The sequence below is a fragment of the Colias eurytheme genome, chromosome 2 (assembly GCF_061535395.1).
Source record: "Colias eurytheme isolate Ceu_HAF_F1 chromosome 2, ilColEury1 Martin Lab GWU primary, whole genome shotgun sequence".
Taxonomy (NCBI): domain Eukaryota; kingdom Metazoa; phylum Arthropoda; class Insecta; order Lepidoptera; family Pieridae; genus Colias; species Colias eurytheme.
In genome coordinates this window covers 292528-310821 of record NC_142981.1, presented here as the reverse complement: position 1 = coordinate 310821, position 18294 = coordinate 292528, and the positions used below count along the sequence as shown (strand labels likewise).

Below are 18294 nucleotides of genomic sequence, written 5' to 3'. Positions count from 1 at the left end.
ATAGAGTGCGTTTCACGAGAGAGTTCCCCTGCCGTTATGTTGGCATACCCGACTGTCAAAAACGAAAATATTTTTTTTAATCAAAAATGACAGAGAAAACATTCTCCTTTCTTCCTAGCCTAATCCCGTATCTTACGGGGTCGGCTGCCTAGAAAGGAGAATATTTTCTCTGTCATTTTTGATTAAAAAAAATATTTTCGTTTTTGACAGTCAGGTAAGCCAACATAACGGCAGGGGAACTCTTTCGTGAAACGCACTCTACCCTAAAGAAAAGGAAGTAGAGGGCGCCATTATAGAATTGAGTGTCTTCGGTCTTCCCGGGTCTTCCTAATGATGGAAGTGTTCCTATATAATTCTACAGTTTGTAGATTATGTGGTGAAGAAAATGATAATGGGACTTTACTATACACACATGAAGAAAATAATCAAAACTTAAGTGAAATCGTTAATACCTATTTACCAATTAAGGTAAAGACTTTTTTCATTAATTCGTAATTGTTTTGACTTTAAAATGTACAAAGATGGCTGACAATCTGAACATTATCATGTCTAATTTTTTTCGTACATCATATAAATAGCAATCAGTGAACAATCTAAAAATAGCAATGAAATAAAATTAATACAAAAAAATATTTCAATGAGTGTTAAGTGCACATACAAAGCTTTATAAAATTCATACTTATTAACGGGAGTCAATAGTCTCTTTCCTTATTTCGCGCGGCACTATTTGACATTTCCATTTTCCTCCAGTCTATTTGGAAATTGAATTACTAATTAATTTATCGATTTTATTGACATTATTTTTAGGTATCCGATGATGGACAACTTCCTCGTACTATCTGTCCTGGTTGTACAATCCAGCTAGAAGCGACTGTAGAATTTTTAAATCTTATCATTAATGGACAGGTACGTATATCTTGAAATCTTTTATAAGATATGATTTTATAGAAAATATTACAAAAAAATTCACGTATTAATCTACCTATTACAGAAAATAATCCGCGACCTTCACCAAAGAGAAAATGAATATAAGAAAAATGTTTTGAACACTGTAACTGAATCAGATGTTATTGCTGAAAAAATTGTATACGAAAGTGAGTAGTATAATATTATATAGTATCTTTTAATAGCCACTCCAGAAACGATCCCAAAATATGTTGACAAAATGTTTTCTATTGAATTTATATGATTAGTTTAATGCTTTATTTACACTCTTGTAACTATTTTGGCATTAAATTTCAACTTTTTCAGTAAATACGAGTGATGGAGTGTACCATGTTGAACATCCCATTAGTCTGCAAGTGGCCGGTTTGGACAAACCAAAAAGAAAACGAGGTAGACCCTCAAAGAAACCTAAAACTCCTGAAGAGCTGGCTCTCGAGGCGGCCGCAGCTGCTGCAGCTAAGGAACAAGAGGCAAAAAACAGGGCAGAAAACAAAGCAAATGAAGATGAAACTAGTGGCAAGAGGAGACGAAAAACTCCAACCAGATTTAGAGAGGCTGTCCAAGTAATATATCATTCAATAATTAACATAGAAAATAGCAGAGATACATAAACACGCTTACAAATGAGATAAATGTCGTTATCATACAATTCATTATAATTTTCAGGGTAAGGAATTGGAAAAGATATTTATGGAAGAAGGAGTTATCGATAAAGAGGATCATGATTCAGTAGTGAAGTCAGAGTTTGCGATGAAGAACAAAGGTGTTGCTAAAGTGGCGGAGATCATCGGCCATGTTGCTACTTCCGGGGAACCTGTTGTCATTGTGAAGGGAAAAGGGAGAGGCAGACCTAAAGGAGGTTTGTCACTATATTTTTCTTTTAAGGCTGTTGATACCTTTTTTAGAATTATTTAAATGATTTGGTAATTCTTGTAACCATATCTATAAAACTGTTTATTTTATGTCATGGATAGAATACAACAATATTTTTTTTTCAATTTTGTAGTCATTCACAGGTATTATAATTTAATATATTATAAAGTAATTTATTAACTAAATTATAGTACTTTGATAAATGAAGCAAATTTTAAATTGCACTGCAAAACAAGTAATTTTAACATTAATCAATAAACTTGAAAATAATTAAAAGCATTATATTTTAATGTTTTTATCAGCGAAGCACCAGCCGAACAAATCGCAGTGTCCGATCTGCGGGCTGGAGTTCTGGTCGGAGGGCCGCTACATGTCGCACGTGGCGGCGCACCACCCGCACCGGCCGCTGCACAAGCACCGGCCGCTCAAACCGCACCTGCCGCACTTACAGCAGGTACTGACAAAAACATTAGACTAACTGGCTGAATCGGTAAACATTGCTTTGTTATGTCGCCGTTATTATTTAGGAGATAAAAATATATTGAACTTAATGAATATAGAAAAATAAATCACAAAAATCAAATATCAACATCGATATTATATGTATTAGATAAATATATTGGTATAAAATGTCTCTTAAATTATTTAGAAGGCATCTCATAATATAATTATTGTATTTTTATAGAACAATGGTGAAAATTGCACCACAATTGAAGTGGATGTTGAAACTGAACAAGCTGAGACACCACAGACGTTTGAAGAACAGCAAATACCTGCCAATAATGTAGATTTTAAAATACAGAATAACACAACAGAAACTAGTGACACAAATGTTAACAGCGATGGTAAAATCGTTGGTGGTAAGTCATTTTATAACTATCGATTTATTTTTGTAGAGATTAACATTCAATTTCATAATTGACTATATAATATTTAAATAAAATCGTTTTTTTTTGTATTCGCAAGTTTTTGGCACCTTTGTGGCCGCATTTTAATTTAAGGTAATCAATTTTTTGTCTTAAAATGATGACAATTAATCCACAAAAATACCTCAGATATAGACACAGCGAAGTAGTTACATAAAGCAAAAAAAATCCAGAGTAAATAATAAGAAAATCGTAATGTTTAGATACAGTGGCCAGCGATCCGTTGGACGTAGACAACGAGGAGACCGTGGAGGCGAGCGGCAAGAAGAAGCTCAAGTGTAAATACTGCGACAAGCTGTTCAGCACGCGACAGAGCAAGTCGCTGCATATTAAGGTTGGTGCCTGATTGTTGTAAGTTGTTTGTGTTCTTCTAAAGATTTAACTAAGAATATAATCGATTTAGTATTGTGGCGTCATTGATGTTAATTTCAATAAATTAAAATTAAACTATGTATTAAACACTTGACCGTAATTTGAAGCTTACTTCATTGAGAAGGCACCTAGCTTTTTCCGCCTATTTTGCCCTCTCTTTCCGTTGTATATATGCTATCTCTCTCGCACACCTCTCCACCAGGTGGCGGGGCGCTCGATAATGTGCGGGCGCTGGATGTTTTTTCATTGGCGTCTAGCTTCCGCCGCGAGAAGGTTGTCTACAAGACTACAACCTTGGTGCTATTAAGTATTAAGTATTGCTTAAAGCAAGTGCTAAAAGTGTTAAAAAGTGTATCCCGTCGGATCGGTACAGTGAGTTATTTTTACATCTATTCTAATAATATTTTACGTAAAAATCTTTAAAGTCAACGGTATAATCGTTGGACTTTATTTAAAATGCTGAGGTTTTTAATGAATCCTTCAGCAATAGTTTATTTTTCAATATGCTTAAATACTTAATAGCATGAATAAAGATATTTAAAATTAACGATACAACCGTTACATTTTACTTGAAATAGTAACTTTTCTTTTGAAATATTTCATTATGCAATATGTACTAATTAATATTTGAATTTTTAATACTGTGAGTAAAGCTATTTTAACGGTGTTACCGTTCGGCTTTACTCGAATCGTTAATATTACTTTTGTGATTATTTGATATTACTAGATATATCAAATACCCTCTCTTGTATATAGATATTTTTAATTATTTATTTCATTTTTAATAATGTGTTTTTATTACAAGGTTACAAGTGAATTTTTCTTGGAAAAATTACAATTAATACCTACTTAGTATGGATATGAGCCAACTCAAAGCTTTACAGGCATACAATCCATTGCTACGACTTTATTACATTGTCGTTATCGCTAGGAACGGTTCGGAATTCCTATAATAGTTTATTACTAAAAATTATCGAACGAGATGAGTCAGCTCCAAGAAGTCACGACATGTCAGAACATGTTGTGATATTATTTTATAAATCGTACGGGAGTTACCGCTCAACTGAATAATGATGGAATTCGCTCATGTATAGTAGATACGTACCATGAATGTACCACACATTCAAAACTATCCGTAGTCTATACGTGTCCTTTTATGAGTATTATTCTGATCCGTTTTTATGTGAAAATAGACATATTACACACGGCTAATTTGATTGAAAATTACGTTTCCTATGTTTCAAATGATGCAACTTTTTTGTTTAAACGAGTAAGTACCAAAATTTTACAATTAAATTCTTTGGTTTACTGAACTTGTGCTGAAAGGGTTATCGTATAATAATTATCGAGATACCTTAATATAAATTAGATTTAGATACATTTATTTCAAAGGATTTACAATTCACTTCTAACGTTTTAGAATAATATTATAAACTTGTACACCTTGACAAAAAGTAAAAAATTGCGGGTGAGTGGAGATTATTTTGTGCAATTATAACGTCCTACGACGGTATGGTTGCGTTCGTAAGGAATGTTAAAACGGATATAAAGCAACTAAATGTTACATCGATTGCATGAACAAAAATAAATATGAATCGAAGTTCATTTTAAAATTTAGTGAATTGATTTGAATTATGAATTTATTAAATAGTTAGTTCTTTTTTATATAAACATAATAATTAATTACCATTGTCAAATCAATTCTTATTAATTCATCCTGGACAGTTGTCGCTAACATTGGAAAATAAGTTAAAGGACCTTGTTAATTGCTATATTATTTAAATGATTATTTACTGCTAATTTTATATTAGCACTAAGGTGTATTCTTGCTCGAAGCAGAATACATAAATGTGGCCACTACTCCTCGCAGGGGTTAGCCAGGTCAAATCCACCCTCGCAGGGTGTCTCTTAAGCATTTTTTGGCAGGCCCTACTTATTTCTAGTTACAAACATCCCTCGCGCAGCTGTCGCTCGCAGGGAAATGGTGCAAATATATATCGGCCCTCGCGGGGCTTTGATTACAACCGTCCCTCACGGAAAAGATGGTGCAAATATATATCAGCCCTCGCGGGGCTTTGATTACAACCGTCCCTCACGGAGAAATGGTGCAAATATATATCAGCCCTCGCGGGGCTTTGACTACAACAGTACCTCACGGAGACATGGTGCAAATATATATCAGCCCTCGCGGGGCTTTGACTACAACAGTACCTCACGGAGACATGGTGCAAATATATATCAGCCCTCGCGGGGCTTTGATGGCGATTGGTGCAAATATACAAAGGATTGATCATTAAAATGATCATAGATATTTGCTTTCGTCAACGAGGACCCACGAAAGGAGTTTTGGATATGACCGTATCGGATCTTCACTCTTCTAAGGTAGGTAGAAAAAGGTTTTGAAATCTTCTTCACAGTGGGCAGTATAGTAATATGACCTAATAAATACAATAAAGGTTAGAGACGTCAAATAATGGGCGCATGAAATTGATACTTCGTATCCTAAAAGTTTACGCTTCAGGAATCAGGAAACCACCATTGGTTTACCAATTATGGAAATTGGAATTGAACAAATCGTATTTACCAATGTAAAGCCTATTCACAACAAAGGAAGGCGAGTCGGATCAAATATCATCTCGCAGATGATTTGTGGCGGTGGTTTCGAGGATTGTCACCAAGCCTTGTGTCAACGATATGTTTGGTATCGTCATTCAATGGCACTAGCCGACCAATTTTCATATAAAAACATCGGAAGAGATTTTTTAATCGCAAAGCGATTGAATGTAACAAATGACGATTGATTCAAAATCAAATTTCAAATTTCAAACGATTGATTACGTATATTTGACCTCTCATAGGCCTATTTTAGTTGCCCGGTCTTGTAGGCAATTTATTTGACTCGTTTTTCAACCCATTTGACCTCATTATTGCACCCATGAGATTTTTCTTCAGGGCTCAAACAATAAATCGCTGAGGGATTAGGATAATCGTTTGTTAGACAAGTTTCTTGTCATCCCACCAGGATTATTATATTGTATAATAAAGTTATATACAACTATTTACGTAAAACGTTTAAGTACTCAACGAATACTGAGAATACTGACTGTTGAGTTACATAGGATAGAGGATAAATAACGGAAAGTCAATCTATCCAAACAAAAGCCTCTTATTATTAGATATTACTTGGAACCCCTACCCTAACGAGAAAGCTCTGCCAAATGACTGTTCATTTCTTTGCTTTGAGGGGGGGGGGGGGGGCAATAAATGAAATGCAGTAGGTACAGACTATACGGCTTTTAAAATATAAGTCTGGTAAGCGAACTAAACTTTGCTAGTTTAGTTCTTGCTATATCGCTGTCCGTGGCTGCCTCGCGTGTTTACGGATGAATAAAGTAATGTCCTGTCTTCGCATCCACAGCTAACTGTCCTATACTGTCATAATCTTAACACAGATTCATTGGACATAGCTCCCCACGAGCTCTGTTCTTCATTTTTGCACTCGCACAACTGTGGACAACACGAGATGCCTGCATTGGTAGCAGTTACAATCAAGGGCTAGCAAGGTAGGCTAGCCATATTACGGATGTTGGAACAACCGACTATATTTAGGGCAATTTTCTTTGTCCAGTGTAACGTTTAGACTGTCGTAGCATTCCTACGGAACAAAGATGGGATCAGATCTGCATCCTTAATGAAGTTAATCGAAAGGAGATACTTTCAGACGACGATAGTATTCAAAATCCACCATATTCCTGAGCATAATAATGCATAGTTAAGCTTATAATCTCTCTTGCCATTATCCTGCAGCAGAATTCCTTGGCGATAATTTGTTCTCGTAATGCTGGGGCCACACTAACGTCTAACGTCTAATGCCCTTTATCGCGATAATTATTCCGATAATTTTTAAGGCGTTAAGTGGGTGGCTACACTTGAACGGTCAACGTGAATGCCGATTGTTGGCGATAAAAACGGCGTTAATTTTACTAAAATTCTAGCAAGATGGACATAGTGTGACCGCTTCATTGCGTTAATTCTCGCGATAAAGCTATCGCCTCGCCAAACGGCAATGTTAATGCCGTTGTTAAATAATACTGGCTACGCCTAAAGTTAACGTCCATTATCGCGTTAATTAATGGCATTTCCCGTTAGTGTGGCCCCAGCATTAGAACGAGCGAGGTTGTTACGATAATATGAGAAATCCTGGCAGTTAGAGACCTGAACGACGCGATAGAGTACCGCTATTTCAGTAGTAGTAGCACCTAGAAGGGTGAAGGTATTCTGGAAAGCGGAACTGAAGGCCCGGTCAGCAGCACCAGCCACCTAATAGACAGTGTTCAGTGCTGCACCACTATAATCTGCAAAATGACTCTGACGGTATGAAAATGTGGAGTACATTTTCAAAATATCAAATGATATAGTTGGAATAAAAATCCTATTTGCCTCCGTCTACCCAAAAGACGTACGGAGTAGCTAGTAGTAGTTGGTTGAATTATAATAAGTATAGTTAAAATCCTTTATTACTGACTGGATAAATTTGGCTCTTTTCCTATCTGACGTTCATATAGCTGTTGACTGCCTAGTGTTATGCACAAAACACTATTATAAATAAGTCACGTTATGTAGTCCCGAGACTTTCGGTATATAAGTTCTGATGTAAATCATAATTATATCTTAAAACTGAATTGATTAAAAGTAACGTACTTAGCTGTAGTAATTGCAGTTTTGGGACACAGATAAGCTCTTTATCATTTTAGTCTCTTGAGTTCAGTATATTTGTTTCCAGTACAGAGTTTATGACCTATCAGTTTTAAATAAATAATTCATGCATTGTACTGAAAGTACCAGCCATGTTTAGATTATGATTGCGACGTTGGCTCTAAACATTAAAAGATACCGCACGGTTTAGTTGGATGTTAAAAATCTGTATTATAATTAAACCATTTACCTGTTTTGTTATTTTATTGCCTTATTCAAGGGGTGACCTTTTAAATTTACTTCTGACCCCAAAAGTAAGGACCAAGGTCTCTTCTTGTCCGCTTGTAGCAGGTTGGGTTAAAACTGTGTGAGTTGAGACATTTGGTAATTCTATGTTAAGATGATTCAATGATGCTTCTGCAGAGTTCTAATTGAATAAATAAAGGTTTGAGTTTGAGGTATTTTTGCCTCGTCGGGATCAGCTGTTGCTTCATTTTGTAAGTAACATCTAAATGCGTAATTGAAAGTCGTTACTGGCGCTTTCGCAGATTTACGCTAAAGATAGTGGAAATTGTAGTAACTTTAACTTTTCAAGCCCAAAAAGGTTAACTAAGGTACGCTTGAACCAATCTCATAAGTTCTAATACTTTTAATCATTATGATTAACTTTTTGGTTCTTATTTGATTAACTTTTCATCTGGGATTGTTAATATATTATATAATATAAAAATTTGTGTGATTGATTAGTAGGTATACTATCTGCACACCTTACTCTTTCAAATAAAGAAATAAGTAATTACTTATGTATTCAAATTCACATTGGCGTCACATTGTACACCAGGTGGGTAACAAACAGGTCTCAATGAAGTAAGCTTCAAATTACGGTCAAGTGTTTAATAGCTGTGTTTTACCTGAAAATAAAACACATATTAAATACTTACCTATATTTGAAGCTTACACTTAACGTCCACCTGTTGTGGATTTCGACTCAATGAAAAAACATCCAGCGCCCGCACATTATCGAGCGCCCCGCCACCTGGTGGAGAGGTGTGCGAGAGAGATAGCATATATACAACGGAAAGAGAGGGCAAAATAGGCGGAAAAAGCTAGGTGCCTTCTCAATGAAGTAAGCTTCAAATATAGGTAAGTATTTAATATGTGTTTTATTTTCAGGTAAAACACAGCTAATAATGTTTAATGATGTGACAGGCAGGCAAAATAAATCGTTTCTGTAATGCAAAAAGGTTTAATAATTATATTATTTTTTTTTTATAATATTACACACAACGGTTATTGACGTTTCTATTTGTAGTAGGTTCGCATATTGCTACGGCCACACTGTGAATATTGCACGACTCATGATGCGAAGCATCAGAGAGTGCTTTACGATCGAAAAATTTTTTTCGCCTCATTTTTGCAGCTATTCTTATTATTATAGCCTTGTTAGTTCACGGAATCAAGATATTTTGCATACTATTATCGAGATAATTTAATGGAGATTAATCCCATACTTTTTAAAAATTGATTTACTTCAATAGAATTGGAAAAAAACACCGAAATAGGTCAAAAAATTTTCCTGTCCGTCATGTGTGAAACCTGAAAACACTATAACTTGTAAAAAAATCCATCATTTGAGTTTTTTAAATATTCTAATCGACGATTGTAGGGCACTGAATGCGAATGATTAATTAATTCAGTGTCGTTTAATTGCAATTAATAAAAAACGAAAACTACAATAAGTTTTTTTTTATTTTTTTTATTTCATAATTAAATGAGCATTATGAGTCGTGCACTTTTGGATTTTCCAAACTTTTTAGTTATTTGACCTATACCATTAATGTAACAAATTTTTGTATGGCTCATGTGTTATGTTTTTTGCACGCCTCATAAGCATAAATAATTATTAAAAAAAAAAATTATGAGGCGTGCACTTTTGGATTTTCCAAACTATTTTTTTTTTGTTAATGAACCCGTGTGTTAATTTATGTTTTTGCAGGCGGTGCACTTCGGCGAGCGTCCGTACGTGTGTAAGGAGTGCGGCGCCACGTTCCCGTACCCGCGCTCGCTGGCGCTGCACGCGCTCGCGCACCGGCGCAGGCGCGGCCGGCGCGGGTACGCGTGCGATCTGTGTGGCAAGGTATGCGTCCGTACGTGTGCAAGGTATGCGTCCGTACGTGTGCAAGGTATGCGTCCGTACGTGTGCAAGGTATGCGTCCGTACGTGTGCAAGGTATGCGTCCGTACGTGTGCAAGGTATGCGTCCGTACGTGTGCAAGGTATGCGTCCGTACGTGTGCAAGGTATGCGTCCGTACGTGTGCAAGGTATGCGTCCGTACGTGTGCAAGGTATGCGTCCGTACGTGTGCAAGGTATGCGTCCGTACGTGTGCAAGGTATGCGTCCGTACGTGTGCAAGGTATGCGTCCGTACGTGTGCAAGGTATGCGTCCGTACGTGTGCAAGGTATGCGTCCGTACGTGTGCAAGGTATGCGTCCGTACGTGTGCAAGGTATGCGTCCGTACGTGTGCAAGGTATGCGTCCGTACGTGTGCAAGGTATGCGTCCGTACGTGTGCAAGGTATGCGTCCGTACGTGTGCAAGGTATGCGTCCGTACGTGTGCAAGGTATGCGTCCGTACGTGTGCAAGGTATGCGTCCGTGCGTGTGCAAGGTATGCGTCCGTGCGTGTGCAAGGTATGCGTCCGTGCGTGTGCAAGGTATGCGTCCGTGCGTGTGCAAGGTATGCGTCCGTGCGTGTGCAAGGTATGCGTCCGTGCGTGTGCAAGGTATGCGTCCGTGCGTGTGCAAGGTATGCGTCCGTGCGTGTGCAAGGTATGCGTCCGTGCGTGTGCAAGGTATGCGTCCGTGCGTGTGCAAGGTATGCGTCCGTGCGTGTGCAAGGTATGCGTCCGTGCGTGTGCAAGGTATGCGTCCGTGCGTGTGCAAGGTATGCGTCCGTGCGTGTGCAAGGTATGCGTCCGTGCGTGTGCAAGGTATGCGTCCGTGCGTGTGCAAGGTATGCGTCCGTGCGTGTGCAAGGTATGCGTCCGTGCGTGTGCAAGGTATGCGTCCGTGCGTGTGCAAGGTATGCGTCCGTACGTGTGCTACATAAACAGAATACAAACAGTTATGAAATTGCCAAAACACACGCATCGACAAAACCTCGACGGAACATCCTGACAAAATAATTTTATTTGCTTATTAGCTACAAAAAACAGAGCGTGTGTGCCGAGCACAGGTGTCAGAAGTGAAACTTCTTTGGCAACATTCAAAGATATCAAAGTCGTCGCTTTACTCCATAACGTGTCGGTATTCCGACGATTGTACTTCAATACGTTTACGATATAATGTAAATGAAAGAAAAAAATAATTTGAATTGGATCATTTACGGGCCTCCTGAGATGATTTCTTTCGTGCTAAAAACTCCCACATTTTTGCGTTACGCCGTACGCGTGACATTTTTGTGTTACGCCATACTCATGACATTTTTAAGGTCATAAAGAAGTTTCACTTCTTACGTGTGTACTAGTACACGCATACATTTTGTTTACTCTCCTGTTGTGTAGATCCTGAACCACCCGTCATCAGTGGTATACCACAAGGAGTCCGTGCACGCGATGCAGCGGTTCGTGTGCGGCTCGTGCGGGAAGCACTTCCGGCACCGCCAGCTGCTGCGCCGGCACCAGCTCGTGCACACCAAGGACCGCCCGTTCCGGTGCAAGGTGACACATACACACTAAATAAATAAACATTTCAGCCCCCCTAGACAAGTGGCTTTCTATTAGCGTAAAGTTCAATAGAATAGATTATGAATTGATGAGATTGACGTAATCAATCGTCGTCGTCGTCGTAATCAAACGTCAATCTCATACATTCATAATCTGTTCTATTGAACTTTACGCTCATATAAAGTCACTTGTCTAGGGGGGCAGGACAATTTTCACACATGGCACGATCTGATCCCATACAAACTAATTTATGATTGACTAATTTATTAATTTTTATTGGTGCAAGGCTGACATATCCATCCTTGGCCATCCATTTTTTATTGGTTCTAATCAAGGCTGAAATCCAATTAAAAATGTCTAATATTTTGTCATAGATCAAAAGTAAACTTAGTTCAATAATTATTATAACACCCACACACTACAATTTCAATAATTTAATATCCATTCGTTTTCAACATCGAATTACGAAAATATTTTAGTATCATGGTTAATTGTTTGCATTTATTTTGCAGCTCTGTGATGCGACATTTAAAACGAAGGCCAACCTGTACAATCACCAGCTATTGCACTCCGGTGTTAAGAAGTACTCCTGCGACATTTGCAGGCACAAGTTCTCGCACAAGACCAGCCTCACGCTCCACATGCGATGGCATACTGGTATGTTTTTCATAAAATAGCAAAGGAAAGCGAAAAGAATAGCATCTGTCTGAGAACGGATCCTTGAATAACCCCACTTTGTGTAAATGCACACTAGTTTTATTAATTGTCATAAAAATCGTAATAGTTGTCAACGTTATTGTTCTTTTGATATTTAAAAATAATTTTATCACATGCATTCAGTTTAAAATTTATTTGTAACTTTCTTACGGGGCATAATTTGAATAAGACATTAAGTCGAAAGCTTTATCGATGACTTTTTCATCTTTTTCGTCTTATACTTAATATTTTTGAAGTGAAAACTTCTTTAGCGGCGTTGAGCACTTTTTCTGTAATGGGTATAAAATCTTAAACTCGCGTCAGGACACGTGACCTGATCGAAAAAGCGTAAGATGTAATATCAAACATGCTCAATGTTAATAATCAAGTTTTCACTTCTGCCGGCACTCCCGGAGTGCAACCAGTCTTATTTTTTTTATTTTTTGAATGTTTGATGTGTGCGTCAGGCGTGAAGCCGTTCTCGTGCAAGTCGTGCGGCAAGAGCTTCACGCAGAAGGGCAACCTGTCGGAGCACGAGCGCATCCACACGGGCGAGAAGCCGTTCCCGTGCGCGCTGTGCCCGCGCCGCTTCACCACCTCCTCGCAGCACCGCCTGCACGCGCGCCGGCACCATTCCAAGTGGGTTAGCGTGCTTTAAGGGGAGGCATTGATATTCTAAAACAGGCACACATACAATCAAAATGAAACTTTAGTATATGATTCATTGGGTCTTTTTCTTTCGATGTACAAGACAGTCACGTAATTGTAACATTTTCGCTCGATCGCTCAAAGAGCGCACGCGATATTCAACTTTATTACGGCTGTGTTAGCGTCTAGTACCGTAACCGGTCTCTCAGTGCTAGAAATTATGTTAGGGAGCCTCGTCTTACGGGCGGCCGTACACGGACCTCATCAAGCAGTTGAGTCCGACGGCTTGAAGCCGTGACCGCGCGGTGAACTATGGACATTCACTGCCGTACACGGACCGCTTCAAGCCGTTAACTGCGCGGTTTGTAGCGACAGCTCGAGCAGTCAACGACCGACCGTTCGAGCAGTCCGTATACGTCCCTCAGCCGTTAACTGCTCGAGCCGCCCGTGTAAGGCTTAGAGATTTAAACTATGTTTAAAATTATTTGTACAACCTTTTGATTGCAAAAAAAGCCCGTTGAACTTACAAAATTAATCATCAAATATTAAAATTGCACTTTTAAGTACTTAAAGATTAGTATTTGGAAGTAAACAAACATTAAACATTATTTTTGTGTACAGGTTAAACCGCAACATGTCGGCGACGCCAGAAACGTGTGACGAGTCCACGCTTAGCGGGGAACACATACAGCTCGTCATCGACAACGATCACGGCCATACTGATAAGGTAAGCGCTATTAAAATAGAGAATTTCGAATATAAATGTATTTTTTTATTATTAAGGTAAAAAATAAGTTTCTTCATACACTTATCGTTTTTCAATTAAATTTACAAAAAATGAACCACTGTACTTTTCTTCCAAATATCACCACTTATTTAGCTCAATGAGTGCGCGTAATAAGCCATTTAGTGATTTGTTCCACACAAAACGAATTACCTATTTAAATAATTTCCAGGGCCCAAAACAGATGAGTCTGCTTGTAAGCGAGCGGGTACAGTCCCCGGGACTAGAAGTGACTCTCACCCCCGAGCAGCTGCGGCACCTGTGCGGCTCCCCGCAACCCCCGCAACCCCCGCAGCCCCTGCAGCCGCTGCAGCCCTTGCAGCCCCTGCAGCTGCAGCCCGCCGGGGACGCGGATGAGGATGGAGATGAGGTCATATATGTCGCGTACGATGTCGACAGCGCTGATTCGCCCGGCTTCCGGATTATTGATGCGCACCAGGTATGCATGTGACGTTTATTTTTATAGATTTAAATTTTAATAGTGTTTTGGACGTAATATTGTACAATTAGAAGCAGAATAAAATAAATGTCAAAATATTGAATAAAAAGATTAAGCAGCTTTATTTAATAGCCTAACACTTTGTGCCAAATTCTAGAATATTTTTATATTTTTACGGATATTTATTTACTTACATGGCTTGCAATCTTGTTTTGCAGGCGTTGAGCATAGACGAGGAGAACGTGGTGAGCACGTGTCAGCTGTTCCCGGTCCGCTCGCCGCTGCACGTACAGCACACGCCGCACGAGCAGCAGCTGCAGCAGGAGCCGCAAGAGCCGCACGTGCTCAACATGCAGCAGGTGCCGCACGTGCCGCAGGAGCAGCGCCTGCAGCTCGCGTCGCCGCCGCATGTGCAGCTGCACGATATTGTGCAACACCATGTGCGTTTATTGCAACCTTTTTAATAGATTTACTCATCTGGATCGGAAAGTTTTATGTAGTTATGAAATATGTACATGATATGATATTATGTGTTGGTTAGCATTTTTTTTTTTTATTTAAAATGACGACAATTTTTGATCATCACTCATTCATAATGACAGTCTGAATTAATTCATATATTTTGACATTTTTTTCAGTCTATCACTAATAACACTGACCCAATAAATGATCAAGTTAATACATAATGTAACTGTATTGTCTGTACGCAGGTGGAGGTGATCCAAGAGCCGCAGCACATCACCATAGATGATGATGACGCAGTATCCGGTCGGGCACCCATCCAGTTCCGCATGCAAGACGGCACCCTGCTTGCTGTCACCTCGCTCGATGGAGAGACACTACAGGTAACACACATTACTATGTGTTTTAGTACGTGGTAACAAAATTATTAAATAAATTTCACAAGTAGAGAAGAATTTTATACTATCAAATATTAATGAACCGGGAACTGGAAACCAACCATTAAACTGGTGTTCTTTAACGCTTTAGGAATGTGTACTCTAAAATAACTAATCCGGCTCGAGGGACCAATTAAATACTAGTGTATTTCTTAATGGTTAAAAAGTACTGATTATTATTAACTATATATAAACTAAGAATACTAACTAATAATTATTATAAACTATGCATATACAAAACTTACTCTATTTTAACTTTTGTTACAGATAGTAACACAAGACGGACAGACAATACCGGTGGAAGTGAATACATTCGACGGAGACGTTGTGGTAAGGACACGTAATTATTACTACATTTATTTATCGATTGCCCAAAAAAACAATTTTGTTTCAATGTACAAATATTTAATAAAAAATAAATAAATAAAAATTGTTTATTTCTTTTAAACAAGTTTACAATGAAGAATGTTACTAGGTATGCCAAATCCCTTGAAATTGTGTCTCAGTAAAGCCTGTATGTATACAAATACACTAGTTTTTGTCGTAGTCAAAAATACCAAGTAGTTTTGATTTTATACGCATTCAAAGTTTCGAAAAATATCGAGTCCCGCTAATAGTCACGTGACCGCTTGTGACGTCACGTCACAACGCACCGCGCGGCCGCGCCTCCGCGCGGTGTGTATAAAGCAAAATTACCAATCTTCTATTGGATGATACGTGTAATATTCAAGACCAAATCTAAAAAATAAAATATATATCAAACTAGATGATATGTTCAACGATTCTGTTTAATCAAAAACTAAAAAGTAATTACTCAAAATGCTCTGACAAATATCTTGCAAATGTTTTAATATAATTGTTTATGAAAAAAAAATCATAATAAGTATTACCATGTCAAGTAGAAAACGTAAAAGTGTGAAAATTTGAGCTAACTTGGTGATTTTTTTTTTATCGAGTCAATTTTAATATTTTATGTTTTTGATTGAACAGAATCGTTGAACATATCATCTAGTTTGTTATATATTTTATTTTTTAGATTTGGTCTTGAATATTACACGTATCATCTAATAGAAGATTGGTAATTTTGCTTTATACGCACCCTAGTATCAAGTCGGCAGCGCTGTAGTAGGTGTTATAGCTTGCGCAGTATTTTGATGGGTTTTCGTCCGCGAATTTCGTTAATAGTCCAATAATAGTAATTATTATTCATTTAATAAAATAACAGTCATGCCAAAGTTTCATCTTTATTTAATAGTTTGTCAAAATATTCTATACGATTGCGTTTTTGCACTGCTGGTCTCTGAGGTTTATCTTCATTTTCCTGTTGACATTTGAATTTGTGTGGAACTATACCCTGTTTTTGTTTAATTCTTCCCCCGACCAACTTATATTTTAGTATAGTTCTCCATATCATTCTCAACTTAAAACAAGAAAAAATCTTACTAGCCATCTACCTATACTTAGCCCATACGAGCAGAGCAGAAGCACAGTCTAGTATAGATTAAAACTTGTATAGAAAACAAAGGATAACGCAAAACAGCTGCAATGTTCTCAAAATATTATAATATGTAGCTTACGTCCTTTGCAACTATAAAAAACAACTTATCCGGCGAATTGGTAGTTGTATTTTTACATTTAGGAACAACACATGATTTTCTGGTATTTGGATTGGACATTTTTAAAAGTATTTAGTTATAATTTCGACGGCGCGGGCGCGCGATCGCTAGCGGACTGAGTGAGCCAGATTGAGCGTGTTGTGGTGTGACGTCACACCATCACCGGGCGTTTACAACTTGTTTTACTTCTAAATCGGAAAATAATTGACGTATCGAAGTAATTTTTTCACTAGTATTATTTATTTTTGACAGAGAATATGGAGTGCTAATAATCAAAATTAGTGAACATTCTCCATTTCCTTTGGGTACATTATTTACTGTGGAATTTTCTAAATTTATATAGAAAATTACGATTAAATATCTTTAAATGGATGTCCTTAGTAAATAAATACAATCAATTTAATTGTATATCAAAATAATTTTAATCTTATATCTATATTCACAGGAAACAGTAACATCAAGCGACTCGATGGACTCCCTCACACTAGTGGAAGAGACAGCCGAGCCAACAGATGACTTCCGCAGTGACAACGCGCACATTGCACATTACTTTACTATCGTTTAATATTATTTTATGTAATTCTTCAATAATTTAACATAATAATTGTTATTATTATCTGATTTTCATTTCCCAATCCGTTGTTTTATTCTATGTTTAATTTCATATGATCACTTGTTGTGTCCCATAATTATTATTTTAACCGAATGATTGTTACAATTAATTTTAGTAAATTTTGCATAATTGTTGCGATTCGATTATCGATGTATTATAAGATACGGCAATTGAGAGATCTCTGTATGTTTAAGATATTATTTGTAAGCAAATGATGCTCTATCGCTTGTATGTTACCGTGTATGAATGGAAATTATCAATATTATGATTTTTAATTTATTGATTGTATTTAGCCAATTATTTCAAACAATTGTTTTAGTTATTTTAATCGTTGATTTTAAATTATAAATCGGTTCACATAAATTTTTAAGGGTAGTGTTAAGATTGTGTTGAGTCTAGCTTAATCTGTGCTGTACCCTGACTTTGCTCATGTGTGAACCGGCTCTAACCCTGATTTACGTTTTAATTAAAGTAATTATTGTGATAATAGAAATACGATAATATTGTAAGATGTGATTACCAACAAATTATTATTTAGTTTAACAATACTCGACTGCTAATACATAAATGATTATTTATAATTGAGAGAATTAATAAATTATTTAATTTACATCTTGTTTTATTTCACCACCTTGTTCTTAAATTATACAATTTACACTCGGGATCGCCTACATAGGCAAATACTTAATGCATTCTATCGAAATTTATAAAACTTTGAAGTGATTCAAAAGATCTTCCTATTCTTTAATTCATTCTTTCGTGATGTTTTAGTGTAAACGGAAACTCGTTTTCGGTTTTAGAATAAAATGTACCGTAAAAGACACACAAATAATAATACACTTTCGAATTCGAGTCACGCGTACATGCTTGACGCATGTATCAAGTGCATATTTTGATATAGCAAATTACCTAATTTATAAGTCAATTTAACCCTATCTCACTGTCTGTGTGATGTGTCAGTATCTCCCGGCCTAACATTTATAATTTGAACTAACGAAATAAGACAAAACCTTTCAAATTCAGATTTAACTTTTCACTTTTTTATTGGTTTTAGTATAAACTATA

General features: G+C 37.2%; 1 protein-coding gene across 1 annotated transcript; it reads left to right on the top strand.

Moving 5' to 3' along the window:
- Positions 1-295: 295 nt before the first annotated feature.
- LOC149910039 (uncharacterized) lies at positions 296-17833 on the top strand. Its single transcript, XM_090110094.1, has 18 exons — positions 296-468; positions 808-906; positions 992-1094; positions 1252-1508; positions 1612-1804; positions 2121-2272; positions 2504-2678; positions 2948-3078; positions 9808-9948; positions 11373-11528; positions 12047-12191; positions 12698-12869; positions 13500-13605; positions 13835-14101; positions 14320-14541; positions 14812-14946; positions 15268-15330; positions 17062-17833. The coding sequence occupies exons 1-18, from the start codon at positions 331-333 to the stop codon at positions 17179-17181; spliced, it is 2775 nt and encodes a 924-aa protein (XP_089966220.1). The 5' UTR covers positions 296-330; the 3' UTR covers positions 17182-17833.
- The last annotated feature ends 461 nt before the right edge of the window (positions 17834-18294 follow it).

What these genes read in the sequence shown, in the direction of transcription:
- LOC149910039 (XM_090110094.1), top strand. Translation starts at nt 331, where the DNA reads ATGATGGAAGTGTTCCTATATAATTCTACAGTTTGTAGATTATGTGGT. An exon ending in ATACCTATTTACCAATTAAG is followed by an intron (nt 469 to 807) that starts GTAAAGACTTTT and finishes CATTATTTTTAG; the next exon opens with GTATCCGATGATGGACAACT. An exon ending in ACCTGCCGCACTTACAGCAG is followed by an intron (nt 2,273 to 2,503) that starts GTACTGACAAAA and finishes GTATTTTTATAG; the next exon opens with AACAATGGTGAAAATTGCAC.